The sequence below is a fragment of the Magnolia sinica genome, chromosome 6, assembly GCF_029962835.1.
Source record: "Magnolia sinica isolate HGM2019 chromosome 6, MsV1, whole genome shotgun sequence".
Lineage (NCBI taxonomy): Eukaryota > Viridiplantae > Streptophyta > Magnoliopsida > Magnoliales > Magnoliaceae > Magnolia > Magnolia sinica.
Genome location: NC_080578.1, coordinates 86,657,818 through 86,678,607, shown reverse-complemented (window position 1 = coordinate 86,678,607; position 20,790 = coordinate 86,657,818). Strand labels below are relative to the sequence as shown.

Below are 20,790 nucleotides of genomic sequence, written 5' to 3'. Positions count from 1 at the left end.
GCAGGAAAGCTTTCAAGAAGATATTGGAAGATGCATATAGATATTCTTAGAAAGAGTAGCATGTAGGAAAGCTCTGAAGAAGATATCGGACGACCAGCAGCAACATTCATTACAGCAAGTAAAATGAGCTGATGTTCAATTGGTGTTCAACAAATCACCTCTCCTTCGCCCTAGGGGACAAATTTATTAAGCATTCCAAGGTATTCTTGACCTTTTCACCCTCTGTGAGCAAGCCCACTAACATAGATGTAGTGGATGCATCCGCAGAAAAATGTTTTTTAGCCATTTCACCAAGAAGTTGCATTCCCTTGACGGTCTCACTGTTTTGTAGAAAACCCCTAATTAAAGCATTGAAGGTGACACTGTCTGGTTGGCAACACTTCCCTTCCATTTGCAAGAATAATCCATTAGCTTCCTCCATAAGCCCTTCTTTACAGAGCCCAATGATTAACGTGTTGTATGTTCTAACATTATTCCCCAAGCCCTTGGCAGAGGCCCAACTGAAAAGCTCCTTCAAATATTTGAGTTCCTTAGCTTCGCACATACCATTGATAAAGACATCGAACACTGCATTATTTGGTTTAATTCCTCAAATTTCCATCTCATTGAGTAGTTTCATTGCCTCAACAGGACGCTCATTTTTACACAGCCCGTCCATCAAAATGGTGTATGTGAGGACATTCGGACATTGTCCATGAGTTTGCATCTCATTGAAGAGCTCTTGTGCAGCCACAACTCTCTGTACCCGGCACAGCCCACATATAAGAGTACTGTAAGTAACAACATTAGGCTCCAATCCCTTGCAAGGCATTTCTCGAAAAAGTTGCATAGCCTCGTCCACCATCTGATTCTTGCAATATCCATCGATTAAGATGTTGCAAGTCACGACACTAGGCTTATGGCCTTTAGACACCACGTTATCAAATATCTTTAAGGCAGCATCCATTTGGCTAGTAAAACAGTAGCCATCCATCAATGCATTGTACGTGATTACATTAGGCTCCTCACCTCTCTGGGTCATCAATTCTAGTAATCCACGGGCTTCTTTAATCATTCCTTCTTTGCAAAGAGCATTCACCAGTATGCTGAAGGTTGTCACATTAGGAGAGATTCCTCCATCCAACATTTCGTCAAGCAGAATCATTGCTTCTTTCCACTGCCCTAAATTGCATAGTCCATGAATTAAAGAACTGTAAGTGAAAACATCCGGCCGAATCCCTTTACCAACCATTTTTGAGAAGAGGTTAAGGGCCTCCTTTGCGAGCCCATCTTTGCATAGACTGTCGATGATTGAGGTATAAACCGTAAGGTTAGGCCTACATTTACCTGTGCCCTTCTCCATTTCCCGGAGCAACCCAAGCGCCATTCCATTATTCCCCAACTTGGAAAGACCATCGATAAGTATCCCAAACGTCACCACATCATAAGGATATCTCATTTCTATTGTCTTCAGAAAGAAACTACTCGCTTCCCCAATCCGCCCTTCCATACAAAACCCCTTAATAAAAGTAGCCAGAGTCGCAGCATCTGGCTCTCATGGCCACGTTTCAGGATGTTGCTGAGAACAGCAAAACCGAAACCGACGCCATTCAAGTGGTAGAAATAATTGAGAAGAATGTTCCACGTATAGATATCAGATGGGATCCCTAACCAATTCATCTCTCGATGAAAAGAAATCACGGTTGAATAGTGTCTCATTCTAGCAACCGTAGCTAACAGTTGATTGATGGTCTGGACGGAAGGCTACGGCTGCGAGCGGAGCATATGGTCAAAGAGGCCGACTGCATCCTCTAACCTCACAAAAGCACCGGCTCAGATCGAATTGGATAGATCATTCACCAAATGGTTGAATTTGGTGGGAGTAGGGATCATGTTTTTTATGATTTTAGAATCAGGGGCAGAAATGGTAATTTTAATAGAAGATGAAGAGAAGAGTTTTACCCCTTCGAGCAATGGCAACGACGGCTCTTCTCAACGACATTCTCCGAAATTGAAGATTTTTGAGAGAAGGGGTGCAACAGCCAACATGTAGTTCCTGTGGTCAGAAACTATGTGGGGCCTACATAGATGACCGTGAAAAATCCACACTGTCCATCAGTTTCACAGTACCACGATAGTGAAGAACTCCCAAATGAGTATATACAGAACTCAACTCAGATAAGCCACACCACACGAAACATCATGGTTGGCTCCAAGAAGGTCTCAACGATAGGCCATTCTATTCTAACTGTTTCATGTGGTGTGACCCAGCTGAGTTTTGAATCAGGATGATTTTTTCAATCTGAATCCAGTACTATTCTTGTCTTGAAAATTTGTTAGATGGAGTGGATTTGTCACATGCCTGTGGAAGGGGCTCATTTTAATAGGAAACGGACTGGCTACTACCCCTGCCCCCCCGCCAATGGCTGGTGGTCGGTGCTCTGTGGGCCCCACCATGATGTATGTGTTTCATCCATGACGTCCATCTATTTTTCTAGATCATTTTGTGATATGGGACCAAAAATGAGATATATCCCAATATCAAGCGAACCACATTACAGGAAACAGTTTTGAATGAACGTCGACCATTAAAAACTTTTTGAGGGACATAAAAGTTTTCGATCAAGATGATCTTTGTTTTTTCCCTTCATCTGGGTATGTATGACCTAATCAACAGATTGGATGTCAAATAAACAGTACATTGGGCCTTAGGAAGATTTTAATGGTGGATATCTAATCACTATTGTTTTCATGTGGTGTGGTACACCTGAGATTTACAACTATCTCATTTTTTGGATAAATCCCTAAAATGATATTTAAAAATGGATGAACGTAATGGATGAAACACATACATCATGTGGGGCGCATAGAGCACCTACCATCACCCACCGGGCTAGTGGCCGGGGAGTAGCCAATCTGTTCTCATTTTAAAAATGAGTCTAGAATTAACGGATATCCAAAGCTAAAGTGGACCAGAAAAAATAGGAATTCAATACCCACCGTTGAAATTTTTGTGGGGCGATGAAGTTTTAAATCAAGTTGATATTTATATTTTCTCTTCATCTGTGTTTATTTCTTATTAACATACTGGATAACAAATAAACATCGTTGTGGCCTATGGAAGGTTTTAACGGTATATGTCATTATTCCACGGTTTCCTTGGCATGGTCTACTTGAACTTCCATATGCTTCAATTTTGGGATCTGCCCTAAAATGATTCGGAAAAGCAGATGGACACCCAATCCAAGCTGTTCATCCGTTTTGCCCCCTCATTTTAGGGCATGAATTCAAAAAAGAACCAGATCATCAGCTCAAGTGGAGCACATCATAGGAAAGAGTGGTGATTGAACACTCATGGTTAAAAACTTCTTGGGGCCAAAAAAGTTTTGGATCAGGCTGATATTTGTGATTTTACTCAGGTATGAAGGACCTTATCAACAGGCTGGATGACAAATAACCAGGGACTAAAAAAGGTTTCATCGGTGGGTATCATTACCCCATATTCTTGTGTTGTGGCTCACTTGATCTTCCGGTCTACTTCTTGGGAGTTCATGCCATGAAATAAACTGAAAAAAAACGGATAGATTGTTTGAAAACAATCTGCGTGGGACACATTTGAAGGCATAATAAATAAATAAAGGAGACAGATCCAAACCTAAGGTGGACAACACCACAAGATACAATGGTGATTGATCGCCCACCATTAAAAACTTCTTAGGGCCCACTATAATGTTTATTTGCCATCCAACTTGTTGACTAGGTTAGACAAATCTAGACGAAGGGAAAAATTAAATATCAGCTTGATCCAAACCTTTTATGGCCCCCATGAAGTTTTTGATGGTGGGAGTTCAACCACCGCTCTTCCAGTGGTATAGTTCACCTGAGATTTGGATCAGCCTCATTTTTTAGCTCATGCCCTAAAATGAGTTGAGAAAACAAATTGATGGCATGGATAAAACACATACATCATGGTAGGGCCAACATAGTTTGCATTGAGGTGGATCCTAAGGGGCACTACTGAATCGAAGTTCATGTTAAAGAGGTTGCATGATTCAATTTGGCATTAGTAAAGCTATACATGAGTCGAGTTAGCTCAGTCAACTCACTCGACTCAATTAAAAAAAGCTTGACTTGCCTCGGCTCCAAACTGGATTGGACCGAGTCAAGCTGATTTTTGAAGCTTGAAAATATTTCGAGCTTGCTTGAGCTTCACTCGACTCAGTTCGAACCCCAACTCGGATTAAATCGGCTAGGTGATTCAGTCATTTTGATCTTGATGTTGCTCGCCGAGTGTTTAATGAAATGCCTCAATGAAGTGTTATTTCTTGGATTGCCATCATATCAAAGTATCTCGAAATGAGTATTCAAATGAATATTGAACAAACAAATCCCAAAAAAATAAAAAAATTACATCGTAGGACTACACTTCTATCTTGACATTGATGTTGTTCACCGAGTGTTTGATAGAATGCCTACAAAGCGCTTTTACTGATTTGTATTCGAAGTGTGGGAGATTGAAATTGCAATATATGTATTTGAGAAAATCCCACACAAGCTTGAACTCGCTCAAACTAGCCCAAGCTGCTGACTGAACTAAGCTGAGCTGGCTAGTCAAGCTCGAGGACTGAGCTGAGCCGAGTTCAAGCTGGGGTTGGCTGCTGGCCAAGCCGAGCCATGCTAAACTCGACTAGGTTCGACTCATGTACAGCTCTAGGCATTAATAATCTTCTTTTTTTTTTCTTTTTTTCTTTTTTTCTTTTAATTAAAAAGACTTTGACAAGATGAGTGATACAAAGTAAGTCAGAATTATTTGAGTTGATTAAGTGAGTCAACTCATCAAGTTTCCATGTGACTCGGCCAGGTCATTGGCAGATTCGAGTTTCCAGCAAAAATCATACCAAGTAAAGTTGACTCGGCCAAGTTTCAAGTCAAGTCAGCAAGTTTTAGAACTGTGGTTGGAAGTTATTCATTCAAACAGAATAGACTGGAGAGGTTCTATATTGAGTTTTTCATCTACTGAGGTCAACAGGTTGAGAGAAAGTTATTATCTTGTTACCTTAAATATAAATAAATAAAGCATCCGCCTGTGGAAGATGATGATTAATTGTTATCATTATTCTTTTGAGTGATGGTTAACTGTTATCATTGTTCTTTTGAGTGATAAAGATGGATGATTTAGTGATCAAAAGGATCATTTGGAAATTAGTCAAAGTTGTTAGATGTTTAATTCCATTTTGTACTCAGCAATTGCATGTAGATTCTTTCACGTTCCTTGGTACCACTAAGACTTCTTCACTATTTTCTTAATTGAGGTGGTCAGAAAAACTAGATGTTATATGCTTGGAATTTTTCTGTTAGGCTACATGGATTCTGTTGGAGGGTGCACTTTGTTGTATGCATGCAGCTTGCTTGGAATTTTTCTGTTAGGCTTCATGGATTCTGTTGGAGGCATGCAAATGCACGCTCAAATCAGAAACATCTTTGGTCTATGCATGCATTAGGAATGATGAAAGCAATACAAAGGTGGCACAGATGTGAGCTGAATTGAGTCACAAAGCCGTATGCATTCGTCACGAACAGTTCATGATTGGACTCATAAGGGTGCTTGAGAAGTTGGGATCTCTTCGAGATCAATCTACTCCAATCGCCATTGAAGTGGGCCATGCAGAGTTCCCTAGAGCAATCAGATGGGCAGAGCAAACTGATGTGAGATTGAGTCATTTTGAATCATCCATCACTACTTATGACTTGTTAACTAGGAGTTAGTCACTGGCAGCCACAGCAGTTGTGTTTAATTGTAAAATGATAGTAAGAATGAGTATTTTTCTTCCCCATGCTTGCACCTAATTCCACATGCTACCAGCCCAGAATATAAACCTACACCAAGGACATCGGAAAAGCTTCTTACATGAAGTTTGCAAACTGACAATGCATAAACAAGTGACCTACTTTGATTACTCAAAGCTAGACAAATTGCCCATATCCAATACATGACCATACCAACATCAGAAGGCCATGAATGCACAGAAAATTGGACCAAAATCAAGTTGCTACCTGCCAGCACCGGATCTCCATCAATGAATCCACTGCAAAATAAACCATCCAATGCAGACAGCAACAGCTAGCTGCTTATGCATAGATAGACCTTCACATTGGACATCATCTGCGCTGAGCTACTAAAAAAAACAATAAGAAAAGAAGAAGCAAGAAGGAGAAGGGGAAGAAAGAAACCAGCTCCGGCTGCATCAATTTGAATACAAAATGAACCCATGAATCACTGAAAGACTGTATGACATCTGAGCAACCCATACAAATAGCACAAGGGGCCAGCCCATCTCATTAAAACAACCAAATTCTATGAATCAATCAAAATCAGAACAGATCCTTGGGGCTGTTACTGGCCTGCAATTCTGCACTACAACTTTAAAAACCTTGGAATTTGATAGGATACTGCCCAGCAAAACCCCACTGCTCATGACAAGCAAAGTACCACGAAATTCACTCCCATGAGCTGAAGGATTGAAGGATAGAAGCCCATAGCGAACAGCAAACCAACTGGGCATATGAAGAATAGAAGAGCAACTCCTGCAAAAGGGCAATTAGAGCTCTTAATTGTCAAAATGAAGAAGCTGCAAATCATTTGATGGATCCTTGAACCAAAAGCTACATTCTATATGCATCAACACAAACTATAACACCCTGGTTCTCAAAACCCGAGGATAGTCGCTCATCGTCGAGAACCCGAGCATTACATTATGAAGTGGACTAACATCCGTATTGATTTAAATCTCTGTATAAAATCAGCCAATGAGCAACACTCAAGAAATGTAAGAATAATGAAATGAATAGAAAGCTGGCTTTGATGTAAGCTAAACTGAGTGACAAAGCTGTATATATTCATCACAAACAGTTCATGATTGGACTCATACGGGTCCTTGAGATGTCAAGATCTCTTCCAAATCAATCTGCTCCAATCACCATGGAAGTCGGCCATACAGAATTTTCATAGAAAAATCAAACAAGCAGAGCAAACACATGTGAGATTGAGTTGTTTGAATAATCTGCCACTACCTATAACTTGTTATTATTAGGAGTTGGTCACTGGCAGCCACAACAGTTGGGTTTAATGGTAAAATGACCATATGCATAGGAATGAGCATTTCCATCTCCGTGCTGGCACCTAATACCACATGCTGCCAGCGTATATGATGCAGAGCGGGTCACAGACACTTTCATGGCAAAGATGGACCAAAAAAGGCCTGATCGGAGGCAGAAATGATCCGGACTGTCAGAACCTTAAAACAGTTGTGTCTCACAAACCTGGATGAGTTTTTGGACATATTATATGATTTTGAGGTAAGAGAACCAACTTAAGCCAACCAACCCACTATGCCGGGTTACCCACGGCGGATTTGCAAGATTCAATCATATCGACGGTCAAAATTCCCATTTAATTTCGTTTTTACTATAATAGTAAGTTTTAATTCAAGTATAACTTTTGATCATTTGAGTTGTAGAAGTCCTGCCCAACATGAAAAGGGCATAGAAAAATTAGGAGAATAACGTGGTTGGGCCGAATTGGACACTTGCTATTTTTAGCCAAAAACCATGGGATCTAGTAGGAATAGAGGTCGTCTATAGATAGTAAGCTTACTATTTATAATAAGTCACGTTTTTAGGGTGTTTGAGTTGGAGTCTAAGTCTAAAACTCTAGCCTAGGTTGACTTCTTTATTTAAAGAGTTGTAATTTCATTTTTTATCATCAATCAAGTTGTTTTGAATTTATTAGAAATTATTTCTACTTTTATCCCTCGTGAATTTGAGGAAGCTCTGTTAGGAGTCCAAAGAGCTCCATGGATTCGGAGCAGATATCCCCTGAGGAAGATGGTGATCGACCTCATCATGTCCCTCCCTGCATCAGTATATAAACCTATACCAAGGAGATCGGAAAAGCTTCTCACATGAAGTTTGCAAATTGACAATGCATAAACAAGTGGGCTACTTTTAACTACTCAAAAGTTAGACGAATTGCCCATATCTAAGACATCACTATACCAACATCAGAAGGCCACGAATGCACAGAAAATTGGAGAAAAATCAAGCTGCCACTGGCCTGCACCTAGTCTCCATCAATGAATCCGCTGTAAAATAAACTATCCCGAGCAGACGGCAACAGCTAGCCACTAATGCATAGATTGACCATTAACATTGGACATCATCTGCACTAAGCTAATAAAAAAAGAAGACAAGAAAAGAAAGAAACCAACTAAGAAGAAGTAAGAAAGAAACCGGCTCCAACTGCATCAATTCGAAAACAAAAAGATGCTGCAACGCATGAATCACTGAAAGGGTGTCCGACATCTGAGCAGCCCATACAAATAGCACATGGGGCCATTCCATTTGATGATAACAACCAAACTCTATGAATCAATCAAAATCACAACAGATCCTTGGGGCTGTTACAGGCCTGCAATTCTGCACTACAGCTTAAAACCATGGAATTTGATATGAAACTGCCCAGCAAAACCCCACTGCTCATGACAAGCATAGCACCACCAAATTCACTCCCATGAGCTGAAGGATTGAAGGATAGAAGCCCACAGAAAACCAACTGAGCATATGAAGAATAGAAGTGCAAACTCCTGAAAAGGGCAATTAAAGCTCTTTAATTGTCAAAACAAGAAGCTGCGAATCAAATATGGAGCCTCAAAACAAAAGCCACATTCTATCTTCATCAACACCAAAACTCATGACTAACATATATTCAGAACTTCAAGTAGAAAATCCAATAGCAGCAGAGGTCATCATTGTCGTCGTCGTCATCTAAGCCTTATCCCATGGCCATTCCACTCAATCAAGGGCCTGACTTTCATCATGAATCTGAAAAATAATGGCAGTAGAGATAAACAATAAATGATAAATTCCAGCCACTATATACAATTCCAACAATTGATCACACTCAACATTACCAAGGCCATTCCACCCAACATGCATATCCCAATGCTACGTTCTTCATCATAATCTGTTGTTCAACAACATTACCACCAGACTATAACTTCAAACTAAACATGCAAATCAATTGTTTGTCAGATTGAAGGAGATAAACCATGCATAAACTAATTAAAACAAACAAAAATTACAGCAAACAGAAGGAGAAGAAACCCGCATGCATCAATTATGTTAATGTTGACGAATGTGGGTGTACAATCATATAGCACACCTAGATAATAGTAATAAGGACCGTAAAGTTGTACGGCCCACCTAGTCTCTTTATTTATCATGTAGCCTCTAGTCATATTTGGTACACTTACAATGCACATGTTAAATTGCAATACGTGGGAGGTATTTATGTATCTCTTTTTTCTTCTCTCTTTTTTTTTTCCTTGAACTTTGATGATTTTATTGCAAGGAGGTAAAGCCTAAAGAATTACAAGAAAAAGTAAAAAAAGAAAAAAGAAAAAGAAACTACAAAAATCTGCCCAATTTTAAGGAAACTGATCTGCCACAATAGCCTTTGGTTTGATCACCCATTCCATGATAAGCTCTTTAGCCATGTTGATCTACCCTTTGCCCCCACCATGCCAAGACAAAAAGAAAGAGTCTATGGAACACAACATGACCCACCAAGAACCAAACATGCCAAGAAACCCCTCCCATACTTTCTTTACAACTACGCAATGAAGGAAAAGATGATTCACTGATTCCTCATCCTGGTAACACATAAGACACATTTAGAAGAATCATTTTTCTCTTGCACAAATTGTTGACTGTAAGCACTTTGTTACTTCCCACTAGCCAAGCTGGAGCAGCCAACTTCAAAGGAGTGCCATATCTCCAAAGATTAAGCTGTGTGACTAACCTCGTTAACATTTAACCTGCAATTGATCATTTGGTAGAGAGATTTAACTGAAAACTTGCCGGACTTTTCTTCTAACCACCACATCAATTATCTTTGTAAGACCAAAGGGCATGCCTTGCCCAACATTTCCAACAATCTCAACAACTCCTCTACCGCTTCCTCATTTAAGTTTCTCCTAGGCTCCTTGGAAAGAATAACACCTTGCCACGGACACGTTAACCTATTGCAAAAGCACTGCTAAAAGGGGGAGCAACTTCCTCAATTTTTTATCATGTAGCCAAACATCCTCTCAAAATCTACACCCCTCACCAGTACCCAAAGAAATCCCCACTCCTTCCCAAACCTAATTTTTTAGCAAGGTCACCACTTTCCAAAGAAACAATGCCCTATACAATGATGATGCCTTAATCCACCAAGAAGCTTCTTGAAATCCATACTTTCTTCTCACCACTTCTCTCCATAAACTATCATCTTCGACACCAAACCTCCACACCCACTTACCCAATAATGCTAAATTCATATCTCCCAAGACCCTAAGACCGGGTCCTCCTTGATCCCATGGCTAACATACTTCCTCCCACTTCAAAAGATGAAACTTATGCTTTTGTTTTGCCCCCTTCCACAAGAAATCCTGCCTAATTTTGTCGAGCTTCTCCACCACCGCTTTCGGATACTTAAATAAGGACATGTAATAGACTTGTAAGTTAGACATCACCACCTTAATTAGCATTAACCCTCCTCCCAAACACAAGTGCCATCTCTTCTAACTTATAACTTTCTTTCAAATCTCTCGATTACTTTATCATATAGGTGTTTGGCCAGCTTCCCTATACATACTGATACCCAAGATATGTAGTCATAAATGAACCTTCCCTACACCCAAAGATCCTAGCAAAAGAACCTATTCTTCCCTTGTCAAACCCACTTCCAATAATTCATTTTTACCGGAATTAACCTTCAAACCCAATACCACCTCAAAACATACTACAATCATCCAAAGATTATCAACCTTTGATTTGTTTGCCTCACACATTAGCAATGTATCATCCGCATATTGTAAGTATGATATTTGAAACTGAGAATTATTAAATTTAAAACCTTTCACTAGGCTAATTGCTACTCCTTTGTCAATCATCCTGCCCAACACCTCCATAACTACCATGAACAAGTATGGCAACAAAGGATCTCCTTGACACAACCCTTTTAACGCTTGAAAAAGCCCTTTGGAGAACCATTAACCAAAATAATTTAAAAAGTAAAAAATAAAAAATTCTGATTTAACACAAACATGAATCCACGATTGCCATTTCTCTCTGCACCCCAAATGACCCAACATATGATAGAGAAAGTCTAAATCCATGTGATCATAAGCTTTTTTAATATCCAATTTGCAAATAACCGCTTTATACCTTTCATGTTACAAGAATCAATAACTCATGAGCTATCAACACGCTATCCATTATCTAATGTTAATCTACAAAGACCCTTGTGACCTGGATATCACTTCTCCTATGACTACTCGAAACCTCGATGCTTGGATTTTGGCCAAAATCTTATTAGGGCTCCCCAAAAGACTAATTGGTATAAAATCCCTCAAGCTTTCCGCCCCTTCTGTTTTTTTAGATTAGTGCAACAAAAGTGGCCCCTAAGTCCGCCGCTAATACTCTTCTTTTTTATTTTTTTATTTTTTTAATTCGTTTACAAAATCAATCACGTCCACCTTTAATAGATCCCAAAACTTTTGATAAAATGCAACCGGATAGCAGTCAGGACCAGGGGCTTTTCACTCACCAAATCCGAAATGGTTGCCTCTATGTCCTTAACTTTGAAAGCTTCCTCTAGAGACTTTACCGCCTCCCGCAAAATAGAACCCAAAGGGAGATTATCAAGTGTCGATCTTTCCCAATCTTCCCTAGACAAAAGCTCCTCGTAATTTTTTACTATCGATGCGCATACCCTTGCTTTCCCTTCAACCCTTTCCCCCCCAACCACCACACTTTTAATTTTGTTGTTCCGAGCTCGCACACTAGCCATTGCGTGAAAGAATTTCATATTTTTGCCTCCCACTTTTAACCAAAGAGTCCTAGAATATTGTCCCCATTTGATTTCTTCCTTCCTAAGCTCGCATTGACCTTCGCCCTACGAATTTTTCTCCATGCCATTTCATCAACTGAAGGTTCGCCTCCCTCTTCTTTTACGTTATGCATCTGAATTTCTTCAAGGATTCCTCCTCCGGTTCTCCAAAACCTCTTTTTCCCAAAAAAAAAAAAATAATAATTATTATTATTATTATTATCTTTCCCTTAAGCAAATTTAATTTCTGGAAAAGAGAGAGAACGACCCCACCCCAAACTGAGAAAGAAGACCCACATACTTTCACCATATCCAAGAAACCCTACACCACTAAGGAAGCAAGCTCGAACATAAAAGGACGCAGGCCCCAATCCTCATCTTTCATCTCTAAAAAGATCGGGCAGTGATCGGATACTGGCCTAAACAAAACTCTTTGACAAACTAAAGGAAACTTTTCAACCCAATCCGTTGAGAGCAAAAACCAATCCAGCTTCGACTTAACTGCCCTAGTCTGACCATTAAATCATGTTAATTTTACTTCGCCCATTGGTAAATCTACCATGTCATTATAGACTATCCATTTCGAGAAATTCCTCATGCTTCTGTTTTACGGCTGCCACTTGATTCTTAAAAAGAGAATCTCACAACATTGAAGTCTCCTCCCACCACCCATGGCGACTATTGTTTACTCTGGCATGAATCCAATTCAGTCCAGAATAATTGTCATGAGCTCAGTCTATTTGGCTTGTAGACAACTGTAAAAACCCACTTAAAACCTGATAAAACCTCTTTTAATAGCAGAAATAGGGAGAAATGCCCCTCCCAACTATTCTCCTTTGACCACAACTTTGAGTTCTAGATAGTTAAAATTCTACCTATTGAACAATTTGTGTTTTACGCCACCCAGCCTTTAAATTTCCCCTATACAACAAGTCCACTATCCTCTGATCATATGACTGCAGCTTTGATTCCTGGAAGTAAAGTGTTCTGTATTTATTACGATATGGCCATAAAGGCTGATACGTATACGTAATGGCAATGACCATTACACAATACAGGGATGAAACAGGGCAATTGGCTTTTTTGGGGCTATAACGGCCATTATTGAGCATAACAACCATTACCCCCATAACGGTAAAAAAAATGACAACTTTTTTATATTTAAATTCATTTTTTCACTTTTCTCATTCTAATAGCTTTCTTAGATTATTCTTCAGCAGATTTCCACCACTCTAACCATATTTTTTAAGATTAAAATCATAGATTGAAGCGATTTAGGCGAATAGAAGCTCCGAGGGTTTTTTTTCTTCTTCAAAAAACATGTTATTTGTCCCTTTTTTCAATTTATAGTTCTAATGCTTGATTGTGATGTGTAAATATTAGAGACATGTAACCATGTTCATAAATTCACCAAACAACCAAATACAACACTCTCGCCAAAAGAGTAGACTATTACACTACCATAAACATGTTCAAAAAAAGAAAGAAAAAAGAATACATATTTGGAATATTTATATTATTCTAGATTTTTTAAATATTATTCCAGAACTTTTCAGGCAAAAAAATAAATTCAACCATTATGGAGGTCGTAATGGTCATTTTGCCCCTCGTATCGGCCGTTACGGCCGATGCCCATATTGGTAACGGTGGTGGCCGTTACGGCCACCATTACCTATACGAAATACCTTGCCTAGAAAGCTACTATCTAAGCCTTGTATTGTTTACAATTATTCCTAATATGTGCCCTCTTTTACGGACACCCAGATGACGCACGTTCCAACTTATTATCTTCATAGAGAAATTATGCTTTCCCTTCTCTTTGTTGAGCTCCTCTCTTTCTTCTATACCTCATGAGAAACTGTCAGATCAACCATTGCCAAACTCTATGTCGATGCCTCTTCATCATCCTCTTGCCTCTATAGATCTAACAATGACGACGGAGTACCATTACGAATCATCCTCATTTGGTCGGAACTTTCAACTAACTATAGCTTAACGTGGACCCCATTGCACTCTCCAAACTCTATCTAATCCTCCAATAATCTCGAAATGGAAACGTTCCATTGCTCCTGAAGATATTTTCTTTCTCCTAGCAATTCGAAGCCGGAAAAAAAAAAAAAAGAAAAAAGACAAACCACCATATAGTTATATTAATTTCAAGCATGTGCCGTCACTACTTTCCCCCATCTATGTGAAGCAAACCACACAAGTGGCTCCCAGTTGTGTTAACAGAACCACTCGCGAGACACCTTCCACACGCAATGAGAGGCCCACATTAAAAGTTCCTTTCAAAACTTCACTTTTTTTTTGTGTGACATCACCACCACATGTCACCATTCTCTTCTCCTTCATTAAAACAAGAAAAGTACCCTACGCTTATTGCTTGACCTCTCGTTCGAAGCGTCTTCCCCCCCCCCCCCCCCCTCCCAATAAAGAGACCCACACCCGTTGAAAGCTTCGGCCATAATTGACATTGGTATCATTACTACCACGCATCAACACCTCCTCTTTTATTCCCCCCACCTTTCTGCCCACCAATGAGGGACTTACAACACAACAATTTATCATCCATTGCTCGATATGGTGTTCCATCATCTTCAACATCCTGATTCACTATCAACGACGAGCTCAAGCTATCTTTCTCTACACCTATAACCAACTCCTGAGATTCCTCCTGCAACTTTACGAAAATGCTATCATTTTTTACTCTATTCAAATATTTTTCGGCACCATTTGCAGATTTTTCTTCCTTAGATTCTAGCAAAACGAATTTTCTCACAATATTCAAACAACAGAACAATCTCTGCTACCATTTTGATACAAGCCCCAATTTCTGTGAACACTTTGTTTATCCAAAATTTGAAAGGGAGGTTCCAAATTTCGATACAAACTTTGTTTTATGATTTGAGTAAATATAAGCAACAGGGTGGGGGACGTCCAACAATAGCTCTCTCTTCCTTTCCCATTCTCTCTCTTCCCTTTTCCACTTTTTCTTCTCTCTTGCATTAAACTAGATGGTATTAGAGTGGTAATCGATCAAGTTCCAATCACTTTCTTTTCCCTTACCTATTAAAAACCTTCTCTTCCTTTCCTTCATCTCCCCTTGTGCTAATGTCTTGTTAAGAAACTTAGGGTTATTTCTAGTGCACTAGCCTCTTCAATGGCCTATGTGTGAATGGTGGTGGTAATGTGTACGTGATCATAGTTCTTTCTAGTATTTAGTTAAGGTGTATGGGCTGATTGGTGCACCCTGTATTGTGTATGCATTGTGTTGGATTGTGTGGCTGAAGCATTCTAGTTTCCAGAAGCATTAGTCCTTCTATAAGCATTGTACATCCATTTCTTCTGGTTTTTATTGCCTCTATTTGTAATGGATATGAAGAGAACGCAAAATCAGGTTCGTAAATCCATATGACTTTTTGAGGGTTCAAATATCCACTCTCAAGTTAAATGGCCAGTATTCTAAATCTATACAAGTCTTAACAACCAAGGGGAACAATATGAGAAACTGGATGAAAAGAAGTAAATATGATGAATGGATTTAGGACAATGCTCAGATTGTCACATGTTTGTGGAATAGTATGGAAATGTTTGTTAAAGATATTTCTAGATATGGCAAACAAGGTTTAGGATTCTCCATGAGTAGAGTTGTAAATGAGTCGAACCGAGATGAGCTTGGCACAACTCGGCTCAGCTCAGCCAGTAGCTAACCCCAGCTCAAACTCGGTCGGCTCAGTTCTTGAGCCTAACCGGCCAGCTTCGCTTGATTCAATCAAAAGCTCAAACAAGTTCGAGCCTGTGCGACATTTTCTAAACACATAGAGTGCATCGTCAATTTCACACGGAATGCAAAACAGTGACAGCACTTTACAAGTATTTCATCAGACACTTAGTGAGCAACATCAAAATCAAGATATGAAGGCAGTCTCATAATGTAAAGTTTTTTTTTTTTTTTTGTAATGATTTGTTTCACATCCATTCCTTCCTCACCACCATCCGATCATGTGGACAATGTATGCACCAGAAACAACACTTCATTGAGTAATTTCATCAAACACTTGGCGAGCAGCATCAATATCAAAATAACCGAGTCATTGAGCCGATTCGATCTGAGTCGATTCGAGTTGAGGTTCGATCTGAGTCGAGTCGAGCTCGGGCAAGCTCGAACTCAACTTGAAATTTTTTCGAGCTCTAAAAAAACTCGACTCGGTCCGAATCCAAATTCGAACTAAGGCGAGTCGAGCTTTACCGAGTCGAGTCGAGCGAGCTGACCGAGCTAACTCGACTTGTGTACAACTCTATCCATGAGAGATGTATTCATAAAAAATAAAATAAAAATAAAAACATCACTCAATCCACACCAATTTTTTGAAGAGGTTTTTTGCTTTCCAACAAGGAGATAAATCGCTAGGTGAATATTACTGGAAACTCAAAGGAACATAGGAGGAGTTGAATGTGTATCAACCTCTTACAAGCAAGGTATTCCCTAACGGTAACAGTGGTCAGAATAGATACTATTGTTACAATTATGGTATGGGCCATTACAACTTGAGAGAAAGAGAGAGAGAGAGAGAGAGAGAGAGAGAGAGAGAGAGTTGATGCTGAATCGATGTTCACCAAATCACCTCTCCTTCGCCCTAGGGCACAAATTTATGAAGCATTCCCAGGTATTCTTGACCTTTTTCGTCCTCTGTGAGCAAGCCCACTAACATAGTTGCGGTGGAAGCATCCACAGAAAAATTTCTTTTAGCCACTTCCCCGAGAAGTTGCATTGCCTTGAGGGTATCATTCTTTTGTAGAAAGCCCCTAATTAAAGCATTGAAGGTGACACTGTCTGGTTGGAAACCCTTCTCTTCCATTTGAAAGAACAATCCATTAGCTTCCTCTAAAAGCCCTTCGTTACAGAGGCCATTGATTAGTGTGTTATATGTCCTAACATTATTCCCTAAGCCCTTGGTGGAGGCCCAACTGAAAAGCTCCTTCGCATATTTAAGTTCCTTAGCTTCACACATCCCATTGATAAGGACACCAATAAAATTATTATTTGGTTGAATTCCTCTAATTTGCATCTCATTAAGTAGTTTCATTGCCTCAACAGGACGCTCACTTTTACACAGCCCATCCATCAAAATGGTGTATGTGATGAGATTCGGACATTGTCCATTAGCTTTCATCTCATTGAAGAGCTCTTGTGCAGCCACAATTCTCCGTACCCGGTACAGCCCACCTATAAGAGTGTTGTAAGTAACAACATCGGGCTTCAATCCCTTGCAAGACATTTCTCGGAAAAGCCACATAGCCTTGTCTACCATTTGCTTCTTGCAATAGCCGTTGATTAACATGGCATAAGTTATGACACTAGGCTTATGACCTTTACACACCATGTAATCAAATATCTTTAAGGCGGCATCCATTTGGCCAGTAAAACAGTAGCCATCCATCAATGCATTGTACGTGATTACATTAGGCTCCTCACCTCTCTGGGTCATCCATTCTAGTAATCCATGGGCTTCTTTAACCATTCCTTCTTTGCAAAGAGCATTCACCAGTATGGTGAAAGTTGTGACATTAGGCGAGATTCCTCCAACCAACATTCCCTCGAACAGACTCATTGCTTCTTTCCACTGCCCTAAATTGCATAGTCCATGAATTAAAGAACTGTAAGTGAAAACATTCGGTAGAATCCCTTTACCGACCATTTCTGAGAAGAGGTTAAGCGCCTCTTTTGTGAGCCCATCTTTGCTTAGACTGTCGATGATTGAGGTATAAACTATAAGGTTAGGCCTAAATTTACCCACACCCTTCTCCATTTCCCGAAGCAACCCAAGAGCCATTCCGGTGTTCCCCGACTTGCAAAGACCGTCGATTAGTATCCCGAACGACACCACATTATAAGGATATCCCATTTCTACCATCTTCAGAAAAAAACTACTCGCTTCCCCAATCCGCCCTTCCATACAAAACCCCTTAATAAAAGTAGCCAGAGTCACGACATCCGGCTCATGGCCACGTTTCAGGATGTCGCTGAGAATAGCAAAACCAGAACCGATGCCATTCAAGCGGCAGGAACAATTGAGAAGAATGTTCCATGTACAGATATCGGATGGGATCCCTAACCAATTCATCTCCCGATGCAAAGAAATCACGGTCGAATAGTGTCTCATTCTGGCAATAGTAGTTAACAGGCGATTAAATGTCTGGATTGAAGGCAGCGGCTGCGTGCGGACCATACGATTGAAGAGGCCCACTGCATCCTCTAACCTCACAAAAGCACCAGCTCGAATCGAATTGAATAGATCATTCACCAAATGGTTGAATTGGGTTGGAGTCGGGATCTTGTTCTCTATGATTTTAGAATCAAGGGCAGAAATGGTAATTTCAATAGAAGCTGGAGAGAAGAGAGTTTTACCGTTTTGAGCAGCGGCAGCGGCAGCTCTTCTCGACGACATGTTACGAAATCGAAGATTATGTGGGTGCCAAACGACTCCTGATGAGAGAAGAGAAGAGGGGATGGTAGTTGTTGTGGTCCCGTGGAGTGCGGCTGCCACCCCGGAACCATTGATGTGGGTGCGACCCTGACTGTAGGACCCACTTCGATGTATGCATTGTATATCCACGCTGTCCATATGTTTTGTAACTTTGCAGAGGAAGCAGCCGACAGAATATGATAAGAGAGTATCCAACCCGTCCATCTGGCTCTATCCTCAATTACAGGATGGGGCAGAAAATCAGTGAAATACACGAACTAGGTGCACCGATGGGTTGGGATGCCACCCATGGTTTTGTGTGGGGTCACCATGGTGAATATCATCAACAACCGTTGTTTAACCGATGGGTTGTGTGTGCCCCATAAAGGGTGTGCTCCAGTGGTACCAGTACCACCGTCAGCTTATGGTGACACCAGGCAGATGTGGGGTCCATGTGATGTATTCACACCATCCAACTCATCTATCAGATGCGTCACCTCAGAAAAAGCCAAAGACCAAAATTCAGCCTGATTTGAAACTAAGGTGTGCCACAAGAAGGTGAGTCTGGTTCTTATCTTCATGAAATCCATCCCATCCATCAGGTAAGTCGCCTCATCTTAATCTTGCAACCTTAAAATTATGATCATCTAAAACTCATATTTGCAGGCCCACCTTGGTGTGCATATGCCATCCAATCCATTCATATGGCTGTGTCTCATTGGGACAAAAGAATTCCCTAAAATCACATTATTTCAAAAATTATGAGTATTAGAATATGCCACGTGAATATCAAACTCGTGTGGGCCGTGAATTTAGAAATCCATAAGGGGTGACCCACCTGAGCGTTGGATCAGACTGATTTTTGGGTTCAAGCCAAAAAAAAAGTGGGGGTGTAGCTGATGGACGGAGAGGATTTCATTAAAGTTTGACAAGTGGCGATATGTTAGCTTTATGCAGTAACGAGAACAGCCCTTTATACTTATCCCGTACAGCCATATGTATGGTAGAGCCATATTACTTCATCAATCTTGCGGTTAGGATTATCCAGGACTCGTTATGGATGGAAATCGATTCCAGATATGCATAGATTGGATGATCTTAGCCATCTAAATTGACGGTGGGAATGAAAAAAACAGTTAACGGTCAATAACAAGCCATGGAAAGTAAAAATATGGTCTTTTCAAAAAGTATGATTCTCTAAACACCGTACATCCATATAAGGCCCATTAACTGGACAATTCGGATTGGTAGACAATAATCTGAACCGTCCAAAGTATAGCAGAAAATGGACATTGATCATGAATGAGTTAATTTCGTATCAGCATGTGTAAGCCTTCTTATGTCCACCTATAAAGATGGTCCCACAATAGACCTGTCCATATACTGGATGCTACATGAAACTTCAGGTTAACGGATGATTATAACCGTTGACATGTAGGGAGATCGGGACCGTCAATGAGAAATTGTTGGACAGACATCAGATGATCCTAGCCATCTGATAGGTGACTTTCAAATGCGGTGAATAGATTATCTAACATGTGGGTCCTTCCTCTTACTCCGGTGGTAGACTCTCCGGAGTTTCAACACCTGGTTGAGGGTTCGAGTACCCATCGGTGGTGAAATCCCACTACGGCGTGAGTGAGTGTGCCTCTAAAAAAAAAAAACCTAATATGGGTAGTTTTGAAACACAAACCATCTATGGATGGAGAAATGAAAAGCCACTGGAGTCATCCTTCCAAGAGTGGAGGGTTGTGATGGGCATTAGCTCATCAATTTGGAGCCCACTAAATTGACGGTCAAGATCCTTCGGCTTAGTGCTCTGCTGAAGGGTTGTGAAGTGATAATTAGGTAGAGTTTGTATTCCAGATCAGAATGGTTAATCAAGCGAGCCCCACTGTATATGGACGGTGGCCAAAACATCAGCTTGTATATAAAATCATAACCGGTCAATTTGATCAAGAAAGGCCACTTTGTACTTTTGGCCCTTGTCCCTGATCCAGCAGTTACGATTGTTTGCCAGCCTAAGTTCTGAGTCACGGCTGGCATATCATGAGGTCCAAATGAGTAGTTTGCATCTCATTTGCTTTTGACCGTCCAAAATGAGCACCGTGAATTTCATCAGCCGAATCATTTGTGTATGGTCGATGGCCCAAAAATCAGACTGATCATACGATCTCAATCTCTTACTTTGTTCAAAAGGACCACTTTATACTTTTGGCCTTTGTTTCGATCAAACGGATAGGACTATCATGTCAGGGGACAGTTTGGCTACTCCCCCTGCCTACATCGCGGTGGCTCGTGGTTGGTGCTTTGTGGGCCCATCATGATGTATATGTTTCATCCATTCCGTTCATCCATTTTTACATATCATTTTAAGGCTTGGTTTCAAAAATGAGATAGATATAAATCTCA

At 40.3% G+C, this 20,790-nt stretch overlaps 3 protein-coding genes across 4 annotated transcripts in view; all 3 read right to left on the bottom strand.

Moving 5' to 3' along the window:
• The window catches only part of LOC131249003 (uncharacterized), a 44,048-nt gene extending 25,711 nt beyond the window's left edge, over nucleotides 1-18,337 (bottom strand). The window contains exon 1 of one of the 2 annotated variants that reach the window (XM_058249543.1): nucleotides 18,321-18,337. The gene's annotated coding sequence lies outside the window, so the exon portion shown is untranslated. The remainder of the gene's footprint in view (nucleotides 1-18,320) is intronic. The other variant, XM_058249544.1, reaches the window with a different exon arrangement.
• LOC131249691 (pentatricopeptide repeat-containing protein At1g62914, mitochondrial-like) lies at nucleotides 8-11,872 on the bottom strand. The gene is made up of 7 exons (XM_058250467.1): nucleotides 11,630-11,872; nucleotides 9,604-9,689; nucleotides 8,421-8,621; nucleotides 6,411-6,564; nucleotides 6,167-6,219; nucleotides 5,980-6,065; nucleotides 8-1,527 (listed from the first exon to the last, which is right to left on the bottom strand). The coding sequence occupies exons 1-7, from the start codon at nucleotides 11,870-11,872 to the stop codon at nucleotides 590-592; spliced, it is 1,761 nt and encodes a 586-aa protein (XP_058106450.1). The 3' UTR covers nucleotides 8-589.
• On the bottom strand, nucleotides 5,306-18,360 carry LOC131249690 (pentatricopeptide repeat-containing protein At1g63330-like). Its single transcript, XM_058250466.1, has 5 exons — nucleotides 16,537-18,360; nucleotides 8,949-9,001; nucleotides 8,738-8,859; nucleotides 8,269-8,621; nucleotides 5,306-6,564 (listed from the first exon to the last, which is right to left on the bottom strand). Exon 1 carries the CDS (start codon nucleotides 18,358-18,360, stop codon nucleotides 16,549-16,551), a length of 1,812 nt encoding a protein of 603 aa, XP_058106449.1. The 3' UTR covers nucleotides 5,306-6,564; nucleotides 8,269-8,621; nucleotides 8,738-8,859; nucleotides 8,949-9,001; nucleotides 16,537-16,548.
• Between the last annotated feature and the right edge of the window lie 2,430 nt (nucleotides 18,361-20,790).